This window comes from Gambusia affinis, linkage group LG05, assembly GCF_019740435.1.
Source record: "Gambusia affinis linkage group LG05, SWU_Gaff_1.0, whole genome shotgun sequence".
NCBI lineage: Eukaryota > Metazoa > Chordata > Actinopteri > Cyprinodontiformes > Poeciliidae > Gambusia > Gambusia affinis.
The window spans coordinates 30,048,295-30,068,061 of record NC_057872.1 but is presented as its reverse complement, the minus strand read 5'-3'; the positions used below and the strand labels follow the sequence as shown (position 1 = coordinate 30,068,061).

The following is a 19,767-nucleotide window of genomic DNA, read 5'->3' as shown; positions in this document are numbered from 1 at the left end:
CTAAGATATTTTCTATAGAAGCTGAAGGAAAAAGCTCTAAGATTTTGTGTTTTTGCTGTGACTCTGTTAGATTTCCCTCTGATGTTTTACAGAAAAAATAAAATAAAATAAAAACTCAAATTTCATAAGTGAAGATTTTATCAGTTAACGGGTTTAATGGAGCAGGGAACATTGCTGCATTATTTAAATATTGAATTTACTTTGGTTTTGTTCTGCAGTGACTGAGTGCTTCTGCTTTTCGCTGGTTTATTGAAACCAGTTCTGGTTCTGCTGGTTAAGTTGACCGGTAGAACTGGGCGGTACCTGTCTGGGATCGTTGGTTCCCATGAAGGAGGATTGTCCTATGAGGCCGTCCAACCCGCCGGAGCGTTCCGACGTCTGGCCGCACGAGTCGCAGATCACCTTGCGGCTGCGCAGGTTGTACTCGTTGTCTGCGCTGGTGCTGTGGGCTCCCTGCAGGGGGCGCCAAAACAAACATCATCATCATTTAACAGGATGATACTTTCTTTGTACCAATGTTTATATTTTCTGATATTAAACTACTGCAGCTTGGTTATTAGATAATTTATAGTTTTTCTGCTTTCAGCTGAATAAGTGACATTTCTCCACATAATAAAATTAATCAGAATTGTTTTCTTTTAAAGCAGAGTTGTTTAAAGTTTCTTAGGAAACTTCTGGCAGTGACTGTGTCACAGCAGTTGCAGTCCCACAAACAAATACTGACCAGGAAAAACATTCCAGTCATTTAAAGACGTCTGAGTTGCATCACATCACATCTGCATTTAATTATATTTCAAATTTATTGATGCTTTTCATTGAACAAGCAATGGAAAAAATAGTAAAAGGAACAATCCAGACAACAGTTTTTTTTTTTTACGTAATTAACTGGATTTTATCATAACAATAAATCAGAATTATCATAAGAAATTTATAACAATAAATGATTAACAATACGATAAGTACCAATCCTGTTCAGACATACACTAAGCTTAAGTCTGAAAACCTAAGTGTTTCATATCAGTCAATATCAATAATTATTGATTAGTTGTTTTTTTAAATATCACCAAACTGGTGGCTCAATTTTTCCTGTTTTAACCAGTTTTCCCTTCAAACTGTTTGTATGTTGTGAGGTAAATTGGTGCAAGTTACTTAAGTTGTTGCCAGGTAACCAGAGACTGCGCAAGTTGCTAGGCAACGAAATTGTGAGTGAGTTGGTTGACTCCACCCGTCTCTTAGCTAGCCTTGAAAGCTAAAGTCTCTCCTCTGCCTACATCTCCCAGAATGCTGTGCGGTTCTGGATCAGAGTTCAGTGGATAATCTATCAGATGTAATATTTATTGATATCGATTACGTGTTTATTGTGATATATTTTGTTGTTCATTTATTATCCAGCCCAAAAATGAATCCAGACAGGGAAAGATGGCTGCTCCTCACTTAAAGCCAAATGTTAGAGAGGAAGAGTTTACCATGTCTTCATCATCTTCGTCCTGGAACAGGGTGCGCATCACTTTCCTGGAGGCCATTTCCTGTTGAGGGACCACAGAGAAAACGGTTCAGTTTTTGAAACAAACAGAAAATGAATAATTGTTGGACCTGGCCGACCTCTCCGGCGGCGCTGATGAGCGTGGTCTGCAGGAGGTCGCCGCTGCCCCAGGACGCCTGGTTCTTCCAGACCAGATCAGTGGGCGGGTTGTGGGTTCCACCTCCAGAAGCCGCCCAGACCTGCACAGTTCAGTACAGATTTAATCACAGCTTGTTTAAACGGCCAGTATCATGTGTTTTCCAGGTACATGGTGCCATTTTACGGCTTCACCCGAGTAACTATGTTACCTTCAAAATGCTATATGTATCAAATATGACTTAAAAAAAATTTGAGTTCATAATTTAGCGCCTTGAAAAATTGGGTTTTGTCTCTTTAAAAGCTCCTGCTCTTTTAGAAACTCCGCCTTTAGGAAGTCAATACAACATGGCTCCTTGATTAACCCTTTAACATCGAGAAGCATCTCCACCAGGTGTTTGCTAATTGCTGCTGGCTAGTCTGAAGGAGTCATACTAGTCTGGGGGAGGAGCCGCGCCTTGAAGGCGGAGCTAGGTTCAGTCAGGCATTTTGCAGACGTGAATGGTTGCTATGGAGATTTAAGAATTTCTCAAACATGAATGAAATCGGTTTCTGACGATTTAAAAACATTATAACATGATAAACATGTTTGTTTTATCTTCTATTGTTTAATCTTTTACTATTTTTGAGTTGGATAAACAAGAATTACAAAATGCTTATAGTATAATGTATCTGGTAATAAATTTATTCCATTTTTTACAGTATTTCCCCTTTAACAGAACAGAACCCGACCAACCGGGCCGTCGGACTCACCGTCACGGTGGATGCGGCCTTCAGAGTGAACTTGCTGGGGAACTTGTAGACGATCGGAGCGCCGCTGCCGACTTGCCTCTTCACCTGCCAGTTTCCCAGAGATTGATCCTGAAGGACGTAAAAATGTTCGTCGCCTCGTCAGTTTGGTCTCATTTTCATGGACCGTAAAGTCGGCGATCAACTTGTTACCTCGTCCGCCTTGTTGCTCAGACGGATGAACTTGCCCTCCAGGTCGACCTCGTCCACGGTGATGCGTCCGCTGGCGGAGGCTTGCTGGCTGATGCGGGTCTTGGTGATGGTGCCGCCCACCATGCTGGACGTCTCGCTGTCGTTGTCATTCAGGCGGCGCTTCTTGCTGGCGCTGGACGAAGTGCGGCTGCTGGAGGCGGCGGCGGCAGAGGAGAGGAGCAGGCGGCTGGCGTGGCCCGACCCCGAGGACCGGGTCACTGTGACCTTAGTGGAGGAGGGGCTGGGGGAGAGGCGGAGCCTGGTGGAGGGGAGGAGTAAAACAAAAGCAGCTTAGAGACCGCGTCTTTAACTGATCCTTTACAGAACAGTGAAGGAAACTGTGGCTCCGCCTTGTTGACAGATGAACAAATTTATCTGGAAAAATTGATTTAGGGGAAGCTAAATATTTTCAACGTTAGCAAAATGCTATGCTAAAATTTAGCTATGCTATTAGCAGAGTAGCAGAAGTGTACCAAAATGTGCATTGCTAACAGGTGGGAGTGGGTGACAGACTCAGAGTAGCCAAGTACGCCAAACGTTTTCAAAGTTAGCAAAAGAGCAAAAATTTAGGAGTTTTTAAAGAGACAGAGGCCCAATTTCTAGGCATTAAATCAGACAGTCAAATTTCTTTTAAGCCATTTTTGATGCAACTAAAACCACGAGTTACTTGATTACGCTATAAAATGGCACCAAGTCTGGAGAATCCACCGGTATTACTGCACAACCCTACTGGTCAGAAACTGCAGAAAACTGAATCCAGGCGTCAGTTCAGCAGCATCAGAGCTCGTCTTCTCCCCGTTTCCTCCTTACAAACACGTCCATGTTTGGTCGACCTTCAGCTCACCTCTCCTCCTCTCCCTCCAGCAGCTTCCTGTACGCGCTGATCTCCATATCCAGGGCCAGCTTGATGTCCAGCAGCTCCTGGTACTCGTCCAGCTGCTGCTGCATCCGGGCCCGGATCTCGGACATGTCGCGGTCCTTGTCCTCCAGGCGGCGCCGCATCATGTCGCGCTCCCGCGCCATGGACTCCTCCAGCTCCCGGACTCTGGCCTCGCTGGCCGCCAGCTGCCAGAGACACAAAGGTCGTTCAGAGGAAACGCATCGCCGACGGAGTCGCCCGTTACTGGACCCGAGGAGTCACATGACTCCGTGAGTCACATGATCGTTCTGCACCGATATTCATCAGGGAATCGAGTTGATTTTCACCCACAGTCATCAAATGGGATAAATTACATCATAAAGTATTTAAACTGCGTCTCCTGCAGCGATTGGTTTGTAAAATTAACTGGCCAATAATAAAAGGATTTCATTTAATTCCCTCCTATTTCTTGACAGAAACGGAACTGTTTTTAGATTTCATATCAGGGAAGAAAACACATTTTATACAAATCAAAATATCAGCAGTTTTCTCCACTTTAACTTCAGACATATTTAATAGGAATGAGGAAAACAAAATGAGGGTGATGTCAACATGTTTGTGACAGATTCCCGTTCATTTCACATCAGAACATTTTATTTCTGTGGCTATAAATCGATTTATAGTCTCTACACTGCAAAAAAACAAAATGTCAAGTATTTTTGTCTAATTCTTAGTGCAAATATCTTAGTGACAAAACTAACTTAGCAAAAACTTTTCAGCAACAAATAGGAGCTTATTTTAAGTTTTTACTTTATACAAAACTAACCTGGTAATATTTTGTGTTTTTGTAGTGTAGCGCGTTTCAACTCAGTAACAACCAGGTTTTAAATAATGAATCTGTGGGAAGTGACGTCTGTCGGGTGAATCTCTCCGCCCCGACGCAGCGTGAGGAAGCGGTACCTGTTTCTGCAGCTGGGTCAGCTGGACCGTCAGGCCCTCCAGACGGACCCGGGTCTGCTGCAGCTCCTCGTGAGCCTCGCCCACCAGGTGGTTGTGTCTGTCCGCCGAATGGCGGGCGTTTTCCAGCTGCAGCACCGAGACGGACAAACATCAGAACACAAGCACCCAACTTTCATCTTCTCACTTAAAAACCCCTCAGTTTGGAGGTTTTAATTATTATTATTATTATTATGACAATGAGTGGAAATCCTTGATGTCAAAAAACATCTTTATAATTGCAGCGTTTCCATTTGATAAGTTTGAATAAGTTTGTTCAGGTGATTAATGTCGTTAAAAGACATGAAATCATTTATTACCAACAGAGGAGACGTTTCCATTTGACCTTTTGAAAACAAATTCACTAAATGGAAACAGTTTATGAGGCCCTCTAGTGTCCCTGAACTTTAACAGATGTGTGCTTCAATATTTTATTTTCATCTGTAAAGAACCAAATTACATTAATGTGAAAAATGTTAAGTTGTTAAATTTAAGAAGTACCAATTAAAGTTAGTTAAGCTGCAGTTTTATCAACACATTTGTGATCGTTTGAGGACATCAACGATCCTGATGTTTCCTGAAATCAAAACGAGTTTAATCTCCTGGATCCAAGTGTTGAATCTGTGTTACATGAGACACGGCATGGCCAGCAGGTGGCGCTGGCGCTGCCCTCCCACCTTGGACTGGTAGGTCTTCTCCAGCTCCTCCTTGTAGATGTGGACCTGGTCCTCGTGCTGCGTCCTCAGCTCGGTCAGCGCCTCGGCCAGCTTGCTCTCAAACTCCTGCTGCCTGCCGCTGTCGATCTCCACGATGCGAGACTCGTGTCGACGCTTCGACTCACGCAGCTCCTGCAAAAAAAAACCAAAAACATGAAAAGACGCTGAGGAAACCTGCTCATCTGCATTTAAATAAGGATAAACTGAGGACTCGGTAAATTTTATCTGATTGATCAGTCAGCTGCTGGGAAGAAATTACTTCTTAGGAAAAATCCATAAGCAGATCATCATCACATTTAAACATCGTTTTTATTCACTTTTCACATCAAAATAAAACTGAAAGATTAAAACATAATTACAGGATGAAACGGCGAGTCACAGCAGCAGGTTTTAAAATGAAACCAAAACGAAAGACGATTAAAACAAGAAAGGAAAAAAAAGAAACTTTTCTCAAAATATGAAATTTTTCTCAATCTAGACTGATTTCAGGGGGAAAAAAAGTCAGTATTTTGAGATTAATGTCCAAATTCAAAAGAAAAAAAGTCATAATTCAGTAATTAAGTTACAAACTCTGATCAAAGAAAAAAATCAGAAGTTTGAGATGAAATTTAGAATTCCAAGTCAGTTTTTAATCCTCCATCTCTAATCCTGTTCTGAAGAAACCAAAGTTGAAGGGAGGTGAAAAATGCATCATGGGAGCAAATCTGGAGGAGGAGATGCAGAACCAGCGGCCGCTTTTTGGAAGCGAACACACAGCCTGCAGAAAAACAGGAGAGACGAGGAGCACCAACCTCGGCGTAGATGTTCTTCTGGAACTCCAGCTCCTCCTTCAGGGTCTGCAGGCGGTTCTCTGCATCCACCCGCCGCAGCATCTCGTCCTGCAGCTGCTTCTTTGTATCGGCAAAGCTGCCGTCCAGCTGGGAGAGAAGACAGAAAAAAGGTTAAAACCACAGAGACAACAAAAGAACTCTGGACAGGAAGGTGCAGTTCCTAGGTTTGGACAGTAGGTGGCGCGCAGCCACAACGTTGAGCTTTGAGCTGAGATTCATTGACAAAACCTGGCAGAAAGCAGCCGCCTCATTCATAATCAGCTGCAGAGCCATGATAGGAAATTATTTTCTGCATGCAGCAATAACTCAGAGGGAGCGACGGTGGAAAACCTGAGCGGCAGCGTTGCTCTCCGCTCCAAAAACCACAAATCAGGCTATAGAGCGAGGATTTCTGCCGCTCCGAGGCAGGAAGTGCACCTTTCCTGACCGCAGCAGCCTCAGGAGGCCTCAGTCGAACCCGGTCGGACTCGGGCCGCGCTCACCTTGGCCAGCTGGGCCTTCAGCTCCTTCAGCTCGGCCTCCAGGTTGCGCTTCTCGCCCAGGGCGGTGGTGTAGGCGGCGTCTTTGGAGTTCAGCATGGCCTCCAGGTCCCGCAGCCGCAGCAGCGCCGCCTCCAGGTCCGACTCCTTCTTGGCGTTCCTGCGGAGCGACGAGACGTGGGCGTCAGTTTGCTCTCCATGTTCTGAAGATTTCTCTCCTTTAAAACGATCCAAAAACTTTACACCTTTTTTCTCAGCTGCATCTGAATTCTGACATTTATTTCCTATCAGCTTAAAAAACAACAAAAAATTGAAATTGTTTGGTTTGTCTCAATAAAACCAATTGATAAATTGAGATAAACTCAATATTGTCGCCCTTTTTAGTGAAAAAGCAAATTTATAATAAATAAGTGACGAAAGGTTGATACCTGGAAACAAAAAGTTATAAGATACAGAAATACGATTAGGAAAGTAAAATATGAAGTAAAATAAATAAATCAAAACGTTGTTCAGAACTTTTATTGTCCAAACTGAAATATAAAATCAAACAACAATTTATGTTAAATTAAATAGATAAAAAAAATAAATCTACTGAACCATTAAATATTTTAATGACCAAAAATGATTTCTGAATGTTAAATATTTAGTAAAAGTGAATCTTTTATGTAGATGGAAGGAGCCGTTTGACTACTAATCAATGTTTTATTTACTAATCAATCATTTATTAATCTACCTTTAGATGCTGCTTCAGTTCTTTAAAGTCAGACTCTACTGGGCCGCCGGACCAACTGGGCCGAACCAGTGGAGAAGAAACAACCAGCAGGGGGAGGAAATGGGCTCCAGTTCTCCCATTTGGCCTCATTGTCTCTAATAACGGCCATCTGCTGAGGGAGCCGGCGCCCAGACCTCACCGACCGGACCAGAACCAGAACAGACGGGTTTGAACCAAACACTTAAAGATGCAAACCTCATTCACACCTACAGCTACTAACGGGGAATGTCATGTAGTTTCCAGGCTCATACTTCCATTTTATAGCTTAACCAAGTAGCTAAGCTAACTGCCGTTATAAAAATGTTGTAAATATGAAATATAACAAAATAAATTCAACACCTTGAAATTGGACCTCTGCCTCTTTAAGTGACTCCGCCTTCAGGAAGTCATCCCAAAACTTTAACATCGTTTTTACCAGAGTTTAAGCTCCTATAACGAGCTCAGCAGCTGTTTGCTAATTGCTGCTGGCTAGTCTGAAGGAACCAAAGAGTTAGGAGCTTTGTCTCGAAGGCGGGGCTTGGTCCACCCAGGCATTTTACGCAGCTGAATGGTTGCCATGGAGATGAGAGGATTTTGCAATCATGCATGAAAGAATAAATGAACAAAAATCTCCAGGAATGTTTTGGTAAGAGAAAATTAAAGTCAAGTGGATTTTATGATTCTGCCTCTTTAAAAATTGCCGGTTTCTGAAAACGACAGGCTGCATGAGGACCTGAATCCTGCAGGTCCATTCACACCGGGCTCCAGATGTTTGGTTCTGATTCTGCTAGTGGTGTGTTTATGTGAGCTGCATTGGAGCAGAGTCTTCAAATCAGTTTGTTATTCAGTATATTTATGTCTTATTTTAAATAAACATTTTCAGTCAATTCAGCCGTTTTTATATTTCGGATACCGGAAGTGAAAAAAGTTTATCGCTGCATCATTGAGCTGTTTCAGACGCCGACAGTTCAGTTAATTTTTAATCTTGTACAAACAGTTTCACATTTTCCATGCAGTGAAACACAGAAGGAGGATGTGAACTAGTTGAGCAGACGTTCTCGTTTCTGTTGCGCTGCAACGTGACGAGCAGCTCTGACCTCCAGGAGAAACACGCAGCAGCTCTTTACCATCCAGGTGTGCCACACCTTCACGTTCAGACTGGAAACATTCCCTGAATGCCAGCGGCCCGTTCCCGCGGTAACCACGGCGTCACAACTGGACCGAAAACCTTCTGTTGGTGTGATTACTGCAAAACAATCCTCGTTAAAAACAGCAGAATTACACTGCAAAAAATAAATCCTGCCATAATATCTCATTAGGTATCTTTAAAGCCCAACGTATCGTTTTTGATACGATCATTTCTCTAGTGCATGTTGATAAAGGAGAGGCTGGATGTATTAATTATGATGCAAACTTAGAAACCATCAAAATGGTTTAAGCTGCATAAAACTCAAGACTTTAATAGAAAAATATAAATTTTACGATAATCATTATAGGGTTAAAGTAACTTTTCAGCAAGATATTCCAGTTTAAGTAAATAATTCTTTAATGTTGATGAAAAAGTTGTAGTTCCACTGATAGATTTAATTTATAACATGGAAAAATGTTTTACAGTGAAAATCTTCCGATGGAACAAACAGTTTTCTGTAATTTTCAGAAATTATCGATTTGAATTTTAAAACAAGCTCCTATATTTTGCTGAAAATGTATTTGTAAGACAGACATTTCCACTATGAACTAGACGGAAACTCTTGGTAAGATTTTGTGTTTTTGCAGTGCGACAGGAAAACCGACTGGTGGAAAATGAAATGAGACTGGAGGAAAACACGACCTGAAACGACGAAGCTGTTCGTCTCGACGTTAACGGCCGGATCCTGGGGCAGAACCCGGCGCCGCAGCGGGTCGGTCCCCCCTCCCCCACCCGCTGCTCTTCCAGAGGTTTTATGGGAAAACTGAAAAACTTTGTTTATCTTTGCGGTTGGATGCATCAGGGATTTCTTAAATTAAAATTCTAAAATTAAATCCAAAGAAAACAAAATAAAATACTTTTAACAATAAATTAAAGGAGATTTTCCATCGGACTTTAAGTTGTAAATTAATTTTTGGTCCACTTATTTGACCTTTGACCCTGGAACACTGTAGTAACCCGGATCATCATCCCTCCACCACCGTGCTTCACAGCAGGTATAAGGCCTTTGTCAAACCTGTTCAATCAATTAATCTGATTAATTGATTATTGAAATAATCCATTTAGTAAACAATTAATCATTAAAACTAAAGAAAATAAAAAAAAATTTATTGAAAGAACCACAGATATTGTGTTTTTTTCATTGTAAATTTGGACATGAGCGATTAAATTTATTAAAATAACAGCTACAGCATCATTTAAAGAGACAGTGGTTTGTTTTGCTGCGTTTTCTGACGTTTCCAAGATTTAAGCCTCAAAATCCACGAAGGCATTTTTAGACAAAGACTGAAGGATTAAATCCTTGGCCATGTGTGCTTTTAAACTTATTTGTGTAATAATGTGGGCGTTTTGACAGCAATACATTCAGATTACCAGAATTAAATGCAACCATGGAAGCATAAACCGGTGAAATGTGATGAAATGTTTATGCAGGATGAGATAAAAATGCAGGTTTTTGCTCCTATAAACAACCAGATTCATGTTCTGTTGACATAATCCAGTGAATTTCTTCATTTCAGGGTAAATAAGCCGAGTTTCTGTTGACATGCTGCTCTGCTGAAGCAGTGAAAGCTGTCAGTTTGTGTGGAGAGAGTCTGCAGCTTTTCTCAAACAATCTCACAATGATTGCAACCATTTCAACCAGCAGGAGGACAAACCAATATGGTCTCAACCCAACAGATGAGCAAACACATGCAGACGGCGTCCCACTTCTTCGGATCGCATGAATAAAGTGGAAAAACGTGAGAGTGTCTGGTGATACATGGAGACCTCTGTGCTGGAAGGGCAGACGGAATATTCTGGGTTCACAAACAGAAACAAATCTGTTTTAATAAAAGCTGTTTGGGGATGTTCACAGAGCAGAGCAAAAAGAAAAGGGGAGCAAAATAAAAAAAGGGCAGACAAAGAGACAGAGAGGAGGAAGAGGAGGGAGTGATGAAGGAGGAGGAGGAATGCTCTGGCTCGGCTCCCGGCCTCCAGGATGACTCACAGCTACATCTTTGTCCGTCCCAGTAACAAGAAACAAACTCCGCCTCGCAGACTGGGAGGGAGAGGAAGAAAGAAGAAATCCCGATCGCTTCAGCCATGTTTTGCTGTGCTGTTGCCGTGGTAACCAGGGCCTCAGTCGTCAGCCCTGGTAAGCTCACGTTGCTGTGGATGCAGAAATAATATATATGTACACACACACCCACACACACACGTCTGAGCTTCCCTGAATGAACCCGGCAGATGATCAGTGCAGAAACAGAAACAAACGTTCATCTGACCTTTGCACTAATTTAGCAACATTTTAGGTTTTTTGCTGCTTGGCAAATCAAATCGGCTCGGTCATTCTGCTCCGACCGGACTGCTGGTTCTGAAGAACATTAATGATCCAGTCTGAGGAAACGTTTCCTACTGTAACATTTCTATCTTTTAAATTACATCTTTAGTTGAGTTATTCCTATTGAGGAGAAAAATAAAAACATTTTAAAACCAGACGTTTTACATACATATTAAGTTGGTTTAACAACCATAAAAAACGTTGCATTTCAGCAAAAACGTAGCTCAACTGCCCTAATGCTAATAGCTAATGGCTAACTGTACTAGCTTAGATTGTAGCGCTCATCCAGAGGGTCATGAGGGGTTTATATTAAGACAAATAAAAGTGCCAAAGTGTTTACTAATGGTGTCAGAACTTAATATTTTCCCTTCATTATGCAGTTTTAATTATGATTATTACAGATAAAATAACGCAGTCGGGTTGTGTTTGTACCAAAAACCACTGAGCGACAAAAACCTCCAAACGGAACCGAGCGCAACTTCATGAAATATGAACAAAAACGGAGTAGTGTCAGATTTTATCAGTTGTAGGATTTCTCTTGTCGAGTCATTTTTCCTGCTAGCGCTGGGCTAGCACGTTTGTTTTGCCTGGATTTACCCAGAATGCCATGCGTCGTAGTTCACTTCCTGCTCTGGTCCGCTTCACATGTGCATTCGAATGGCACCAGAGGTCACTTCAGCCGAGACAAGTTTTGTAGGCGGACCAGAGTTTGAACCGGACTTTATAGAGAAACAGATTGAGTCGGACTCCTTAATGACCACGAATGTTTCAGCTGTTGGCCAAAGAAAACTTCTGCAAACTGAGTTATGAAAGAAAAACGTTTCATTTTTCCAGAATTTAAATAAAAGAAGAAAAAAACCCAGCTTCACTAAAACAGAACCAGCTGCAGTTCTGCTCACTGAAGCTCTTCTGCAACTCGTTTCAACATCAGAACCCCAAACCCACATTCAGCACCCGGTTCTTTTCTGCAGCTCTGCTGTCAGAAATCCTCCCACATTCATCAGAGCGGCCAGTCGGCCATTAAAACCACCTCATCCTGGTGAGGGAGGGAGTTTCCCCGTGACTCACTGCTCCGGCACCGGGCGGAAAGCGGACCGGGTTCTCCCCGGCGCTCCCCAATGTCTCTGCAGCTCTGTGAGGAAGAGGAAGGCTGAGGAAGAATGGGGCTTCTGCAAACTAACGCAGGGGCCCTGAAACAGAACCAGGAAATGAACCGTGCTGAAGGCCAACAGCTGAGAGGCGGCCAGAAATGTGCCTGCTCAAATTTTATCATGAAATGTAAAGTCATAAAACGCTAAAAATGTGTTGTTTTTTTTTAAATGCGGCCTTGTAAACATCCACAGGTTTTTAAGAGCTGAACAATAAAACGAGGAATGCTGCTAAAAAAAAAGCTTGTAAATAATAAACAAACCATCCTAAAACAAATATCCAAGAAAACGAGAGGTAAAAATATACTGAACTAAAAAAAAACAACAGTCTGTTTTTAATTACTTTGCACTAATTTCTAGAGTTTGCATTTGACCTCAGTGACTTTATGAAACATCCAGAGATCCAACCTTTTATTTAACTTTAGCCAAATCATAATTTTTAGAAAGCAGTAAATAAGCATTAATATTATGATTTATTAATGCTGCTTCAGTCCAGCCCGTCTTATTTATGGATTTGAGTCGACGTGTCTTCAGACGTGTTTTGTGTTTAGGGGGTCACACTCCTCCCTGCCTGCTGATTGGCTGGATCCCTCAGCCAATCAGACGTCATCGTGGTTTATAGTAAAGCTGCTGGAACGAAGGGGATTTTCCAGGACTTTTGGTTAGTTTTTGGCTCCTATGTGAACATTTAACAACTTTTTCCACTTATTGTGTTTAATTGTGGGAGAGAAAGTTTTTCTGTGTCTTAAAGTTAGTTTTGCTCAACCAGCAGTTAAACATCTGTTGTAATCCAGTGGTGATGTGAAAAAATGAGACCATAAAAAGTCATTTAAAAAGATTTCCTCTCCTGTTGTGTAAAAACAAACAGGAAAACAAAGGAAAAGATTTTTAAAGCAACTTGTGAATCAAATATAATCTTCAGTGACTTTTCACCTGGATGGAAAGTAACTAGTTACATTTACTCAATTCACTGCAAGTACTATTAATCTGTATGTTGCATTCAAGTTCCAATTGAACATTTGTAAATTACCTAGAGGAAAGCATGTTACTCAGTTAAATGTTAAATTACATGCATAAAGGAGTAAAAACATGTACGAATGAAAGACGGGATAAAAATTAAACTTTATGTCTCATTGAAATTATATAAAATTCCTCCCAAATATTCATGATATCATTTTCTAACATGTTTTATGTTTTGTTGCATTTTTGTTCATAAAAGCTGCTAATTAATTAAAATAAAAAGTTTAAAGTTATCAAGGTTTCTCTTTACTTTAGTACTTTAAGTTTTCACCTGTGTGTGTAAATCAGATAATATTAGCTGCATATTTTGCATGAATGCATTTAGAAATGTTGCATCTTTTAATGTACTTTCAGCATAAGTCAGATTTTACAGTTTAATTTGTAAATATGCAGTAAAAATTCTTCTTTCCGGTGTTGAGCAGATTCATGCCGTTAGTGGCGACTCCTACTGTTTGTAAAGAGAACTGCAACGGTCGGAACTGAAGCAACATTTAAAGTATTTAAAGCTGATCAGTCCAGTTTGATTTATTTGATCCTGATCAGATTGATTTGTTATTCTTGAAGAAATGTCTCATAACAGAAGCATGTGGGTTGAAGGATTTTTTGTAATAATTATTCTCACATTTCAAACATCATTGAATTTAAATCACCCCTTAAATTTATTGAACATTAGCAGCTTAACCAGATGAAGAGCCTGAACCGGTCTGGTTTTGAGACTAACTGGTATTTGCTGCTCCTGTATGTTTGAATGGATTGACAGAAGCAGAGACCACCAGCAGCAGCTGCAAAATTAAACTGGTTTACATGAAGTAAATCCAGTGATTCGGAGTGATTCAAGCCGGGTTCTGGTCGGCCGGAGCGACCAGAACCCGGCTGAATCACCCCGAGCCTGAACAGAACCGGATTCGTTCCTCCACCGGCCCGCCTGCCCAGAGATCCCCGCTGTAAAACAAACGCTGCAGGCTGGCAGCTGGCCGCTTTCTGTCTCCTCTGAGACAAAGGGCACAAAGACGGGGATTGTGTGGGATTGGGGTAAATAGTTGTAGCCAGAGGCCACCCGTTCGGCGCCACGTGTTGGAGAACGGGACAGATGCCGACCGGGTCCAGTTCGTCTGAGAGGACGGAGCGCGTGTGACTGAAACAAACTCCAACTGAAGGAAGGAGCTTGATGTGGAATGGTTCACACCCAGATTAACGCCTGGCAGTGTTCGCATAAAACGTGCATGAATCGGTTCCTTCTCCTCCCTGCCGGATCATCTGACTCAGTCTGACTCAGTCGATTGTTGATTTTTAGAAATTCTTCACAGAAGAATCAGACTGAAAGCGTCACAGATGAGGAAGGCAAAGATAAGAAGCTGTTAATGTTTGCTGGAGAGACTCCAGAGTTAAAGCATTAAAACGACTTGAACTTTATCCAACGATCACAAAGCCGAACGTGTTCTGTTGGAGTTTAACTGACTGTAGTAAAGAGCTGCAAAATGAAATGAAAAGTACAAACCGAAACAAGAAAAACAGCCATTAGAAAGACGTCAACTGACATTTACTCTGCCGAAGTCGACGTTCTGCAGAACGAGCTGCAGGTTTAAGGTTCCAGGAAGCTTTGAAGATCAAAACGGTTTTCCTTTTACAGTAACTGCACTGCAAAAACACAAAACGTTACCAAGTACAAATATCTTACTACACTCAAAGACAAAACTCAAAACTGTCCAGCAAGATAAAGGAGCTCGTTTTAAATCAAGATTGGTTTAATATTGGTTTAAAATGTTGATTAGCAGATGTTTTCACTAATAAGACATTTGGACAGTTTCTGTGTTAAATGGTAAAGCAGACAAAGTCTCTCCTGTTTTGCATCTCTAATGTCAAATCTTCGATTTCATAAAAACTATCGAAGAGAAAAATCACGTTAAACTCATTTTGTGTGTTTAATACATTCTGTGGCCAGCAAATGCCAGTTCTGGCCAAAAAAAGGAAGAAGTTAGACCCCATAAAATCCAAACCCGTTAGGCTCTGCAGGTGTGCAGTACGCTGTGAATACTTTTCTGAGGTAATATTTGTGTTTCATTTTGAGCGTTCTGCTCAAACCTGAAAAACTTCTGCAGTTAATGAAAAAGATCTCTGAAGCTGGCAGGGTTTTAATAACTGGTTCGGCTGCATCGTTTGGAAACTTTCAGTTTAAGTTGGCAGAAAAATCTCTGGCTGAAACTGAAAACACTCGTTTTAAATCCCAAAAACTTGATTCAGGCTCCACATATTGTTGTTTTCAGGCTCCAATCAAAGATGGCTGCAGTTTTTCCACAAGCACAGTAAAAAAAAAAGAAAAGACGAGGGCATGATAATAAATCCCATGTGTCGCTTATGAAACTTCAGATTTCACGATGTTTAGCTGCAGCTGCTTTGTAAATGTGGAAACGGGAGAATCTGAAGCAATCAGGCTGCGGTCGAGAGAGAAGGCTGGCGGCTGGGCCTTCACACGCAAACGCTGCAGCGCACCGACATCGCCCGCCGACACACAGGAGACCCGGGAGGCAGCGGAGAGCCCGGCGCTGACGAGTCCGGCCCGCAGATCAACAGGATGCAGCAGTAGAACTCCAGGAACATTCGCACGGCGTCAGGTGAGCCCAGAGAAACGCCGCCGCTGCTGCATCAACTTTAATACGCTTCCTGTAATTGTCCTCGCTGCGCCGGCCACGCCCGCATGGTGGCAGAGAAAAACGTTTGTTTTTTTCCACACAATCTGCCAGTAACAGTTTGGTTTAAAAAAAATAAATAAAAAAAAATGAACGAACCATGGATGGATGAACAAGAAAACTACAAAACATTTCTGTCATGTTAAATATGAGTCAACAAAAGGCTGAAGAGTTGGATTATTAAAGCTGCAGTGTTACAAAAAATAAAAAAGTTTTCAGATTTTATTGTATTATAAACAATCCTGGAGTGTTGTTTGATTCTTTCTTGCATGGCAACCATGAAGATTTAGGGATAAAAACACCTGGGTGGGCCTAGCCCCGCCTACAAGGACGAAGCTCCTCCTCAGCTCCTTCAGACTAGCCAGCAGCAATTAGCAAACACCTGCTGAAGATTTTGAGCTCATTGCAGGAGCTACTTCTGGTGAAAACGTTGCTAAGGGGAGGAGCCACGTTGGGATGACTTACTGAAGGTGGAGATTCTTAAAGAGACAGCGGCCCAATTTCAAGGCTTCAACTTTGACGATAATTGCAGAATTATTGTAATAAATATTGCTTTTGAGATTTTCTTCTAGTAATACATTAATCCAAGTTCACCCTCTCAAAGACAAACTTTGATTTTATAAAGAACTCAACACTGGAACTGGGAGACATTTTAAATAAAACAAAATAAATAAAATGAATAGATTACGTCTCTGAATGTCGTTGCCCTTTTAAAAAAAAAAAAAAAACAGAATGAAAATTGAGGTAATTTTTATTCATTATGTGATTGATTGATTGATTGATTGATTTTGCAACAGGCCAAGATTATAACCTGTCAAACGACTGGAGATATAAATTGGCTTAAAAGCTACAATCACATGACATTAATGTTTGAACTGAACTTTGTCCCTTTCTAAATATTTCTTATTACAACTGAAGCCAACATATTTACTTTACGGTTCTATAAAATGACTGTGCCTGGAAATCGAAACACCGGCCCTTTAAAGGAACCACATCAAACCCGTCAAACTTGGATCCGGATCCCAGTTTTCTCTCATCTCATTACAATCAAACAAAAAGCAACAGATGATGCTGGACATATGAGGAACACCCGGTTTGGATCATCAGAACCGGAAACCGAATCGGGTTGGAAACCGGGTAAAAGATGTGAACAAGATGGAGGCGGTGAGGCCGGCCATCTTAAAGCCATTCATTTCCTCAGAGTGACTCATCGAGAGCTTGGCGAGCTGCGAAATGGAAACTCCACAAACACACCAGCAGTCCAGCAGGCTGCCAGAACCACTGATCGGCACCGGGTTCTGCCCCGCTGCGGCCCGGCTCTGTCATTACTCGCTCCCCAACGGGGGCCAACGTGGCCGCGCTCCATCCTGATGTTTACGGGCCGCCACATGTGGCTCCTGTTAGAGGCTGGAGGCGCAAAGAGCCTTCAGAGGCTCACAGCCTGAGCTGGAGCGATTCATCACGAGTTACCATCAATAATCACAATTAATCGATTATTACCAACTAATTCAGGAATCAACCGTTAAAACCTTTTCTTAGACAAAACTAATGAACAACATTTTGTCTTTAAGATTTAAAAACATTATTTGTAATAAAACAAAAACAAAATCTATAAAGCAGTGAAGCAGCCATGGTTGAATAATGGTCGCTTGCACTGGTGGTTCAAACTATTGTGTGTTGAACACTGCAAGAAAATAAATAAAAAGCAACTTTTCCTCTTACCTACACAAAACGTTTACTTTAGTGTGACTTAATGTCTTTCTAAAGTGAAAATAAATCTAGATAAATAAATTAATTGATGTGAAAACTGTCTTTTCTACCAGTTTAAAACATTAAAAATCTATGGAATGTGCTAATTCTTTTAAAATTGGATTAAATCATCAAAATAATCAATAACTAAACTATTATGCAGCAATAAACGAGATGTATTTTTATTTAAATTGTTGAATTTGATCCGATTAGCAGAGAAATCCTGATTTTCTTCCTCTTCTGTCCACCATTATTCAGGATCTTGTGCCATCTAGAGGCAAAACTGCAGAATGCAACAAGAATCAAACCAGCATTGTGATGGGATCTTTCCTAGTGATTTCACATACTTTATCTAATGTATTTGGTTCACTAAATATAATTATTACTATAAATACTCGTTAAAGAAATCCACAATGGTTGCTCCAGTTCACAATTAGAGTGAAACTGCAGAGGAGGTTCTTCTGATGAAGAAGTTTCCCTTCTGAGGTTTTCCTGGGAGTAAAATCCCGGCAGACCCACGTCTTCCAGAAGACGGATAAAATTGGTCAGGAAATGACCTGGGATTCCCTGTTAGGAGCTGCAGAGTCCGACAAGGATGGGGAATCAAAAAAACAATTCAAAGAAAGGAGTTTCAATGCAGGGATCAAAATCTTTTGGTATTTATTTAACATTACTGTTGTGTACTTTATAAACAAAAGGCTGCTTGCTCAGGCCTGATGTTTTCCAGCTCAGGAAACGTTGAGTAATATGGAACGCTACAGGCTCAGTTCATGCTCCAACACACAAATCATGAGGCTGATTTAGCTCTCAGGCCTGTCAGCAAGTTTAATCAAACTTTGATCATTAACTGCTCCTGCACACCTGGATAAAATAAACACATGCATCCAAAACCTGCAGGACTCCAGCTGCGTTTCCACTGACCGTCTAACTGCACAAACTAGACGTAGAAAAATGTTTCAAAAATGGGTGTATTTCATACGGAAACATTTTTAACATTCCACAAGTCATGTGATCAAAAACAGGAAGTTACTACTGGCAGAAACGACAAGACAACAGGAAGTAGTTGGACGATGGCTTTTTAATGAATTATAAAAAGCAAATATGAGTTTATTTATATTTGATTTTAACTGCATTTATTTATTTATTTTTCACCACCAGGGGGTCCTTTTTTGTGGGCTCTAGTGTCCCTTATAGCACAGTAGGCTGACAGGAAAGGGGGAAGGAAAAGGGGGAAGACATGCGGAAAATGTCGTCGGGTCCGGGAATCGAACCCGCGACGGCCGCGTCGAGGACTGAAGGCCTCCAAGCGTGGGGCGCGCTAACCTCTACGCCACCGGAGAACGCCCCTTAACTGCATTTATTTAATGGGAACACTGCAAGTGCAAATTTTTTCAAAATGTCAACAAAATTTTGCACATATTTGTAAGGGAAGCTCAGCTACAGGGACTCAATGTCTGGGGTCAAAGTTTGCACAAGTTTCACCAACTCAAATTTAAAACTTAAGAAAAATGACATTTAAGACCTGCATCTCCACAGAATGTATGAACTTTATCCAGCCAACTGGAGATAAAATTTCACTTAGAATGATAGACACAAAAATCTAGCTAGCTTATCAGCTAGCAAAGAATGATAGAAGCTAGTTAGCTTTAGCCTCAACCAACTTGAATCAAAATGCAAAGATGATGTCTGAGTGCAACGCAAACATTTACCTGACAGAAAAATCATGCAACAAAACAATATATAGGATGCATGGACAAAATTTAAAGTTCATCTATTACGTGTCCTTAGACGGGTTAGGTTCATTACATTTTGTTACACAAAATCATTCTTGGATAATGAGATTTTAGTCAGAATGAGCTGTTTTAAGGACTACTGGCCACGCCCCCAACTCAACATTTACACATGGAAACGGCTGCAAAAAGACGCACAATTATACAACACTATGTCTTTGCAAAGCATCAGTAGAGCCTCCTGCACAACCAACAAAAATGCAGCAAGTAGTTTTCTGGCTGGAAAGTCAGCAACAAAACTCTTGTCTTTTCCAGCAGCTGTTGTACAGCGCATACAAAAAGCTGAACAAATGTGCTGGAGGCCAGTTTGGGTTGCTAGGCAATGGTCTGGGCTTCTGCAGTTGCTAGGCAACAATGCAGCGCCTCCTGATTTGTGATGTTACATTCCAGAGGTTTTTGAAATGGCTCATTTTCCAATACCAAAAAATATTGTCAAGAAACGGCTTTTTTACACGTTTGTTCTGTTTTTAGAAGTAGTTGAAACCCAAGTGAAATTATTTGAACACACAAAATGTGAATTCTTGAATTTAATTTTGTATATGTCTCCTTTAACTTGTGATCTGTATTGGAAGGTCAGAGGTTTGATTCAGGCAAAGTTTACCTGCAGGATCTCCTCACAGTCAACCTTCCCAGG

The 19,767-nt window shown here is 41.3% G+C and overlaps 1 protein-coding gene across 2 annotated transcripts in view; it reads right to left on the bottom strand.

Annotated features, from left to right (window-relative positions):
- LOC122831832 (lamin-A-like) overlaps window positions 1–19,767 on the bottom strand; it is a 37,461-nt gene that overhangs the window by 3,075 nt on the left and 14,619 nt on the right. For both annotated transcript variants that reach the window (XM_044118337.1, XM_044118338.1), the window contains exons 3-12: window positions 6,483–6,639; window positions 5,962–6,087; window positions 5,132–5,302; window positions 4,419–4,544; window positions 3,444–3,664; window positions 2,561–2,858; window positions 2,372–2,479; window positions 1,603–1,722; window positions 1,467–1,526; window positions 304–453 (exon numbers count right to left, since the gene is read on the bottom strand). In XM_044118337.1, the coding sequence (XP_043974272.1) occupies window positions 304–453; window positions 1,467–1,526; window positions 1,603–1,722; window positions 2,372–2,479; window positions 2,561–2,858; window positions 3,444–3,664; window positions 4,419–4,544; window positions 5,132–5,302; window positions 5,962–6,087; window positions 6,483–6,639 (1,537 nt within the window). The remainder of the gene's footprint in view (window positions 1–303; window positions 454–1,466; window positions 1,527–1,602; window positions 1,723–2,371; window positions 2,480–2,560; window positions 2,859–3,443; window positions 3,665–4,418; window positions 4,545–5,131; window positions 5,303–5,961; window positions 6,088–6,482; window positions 6,640–19,767) is intronic.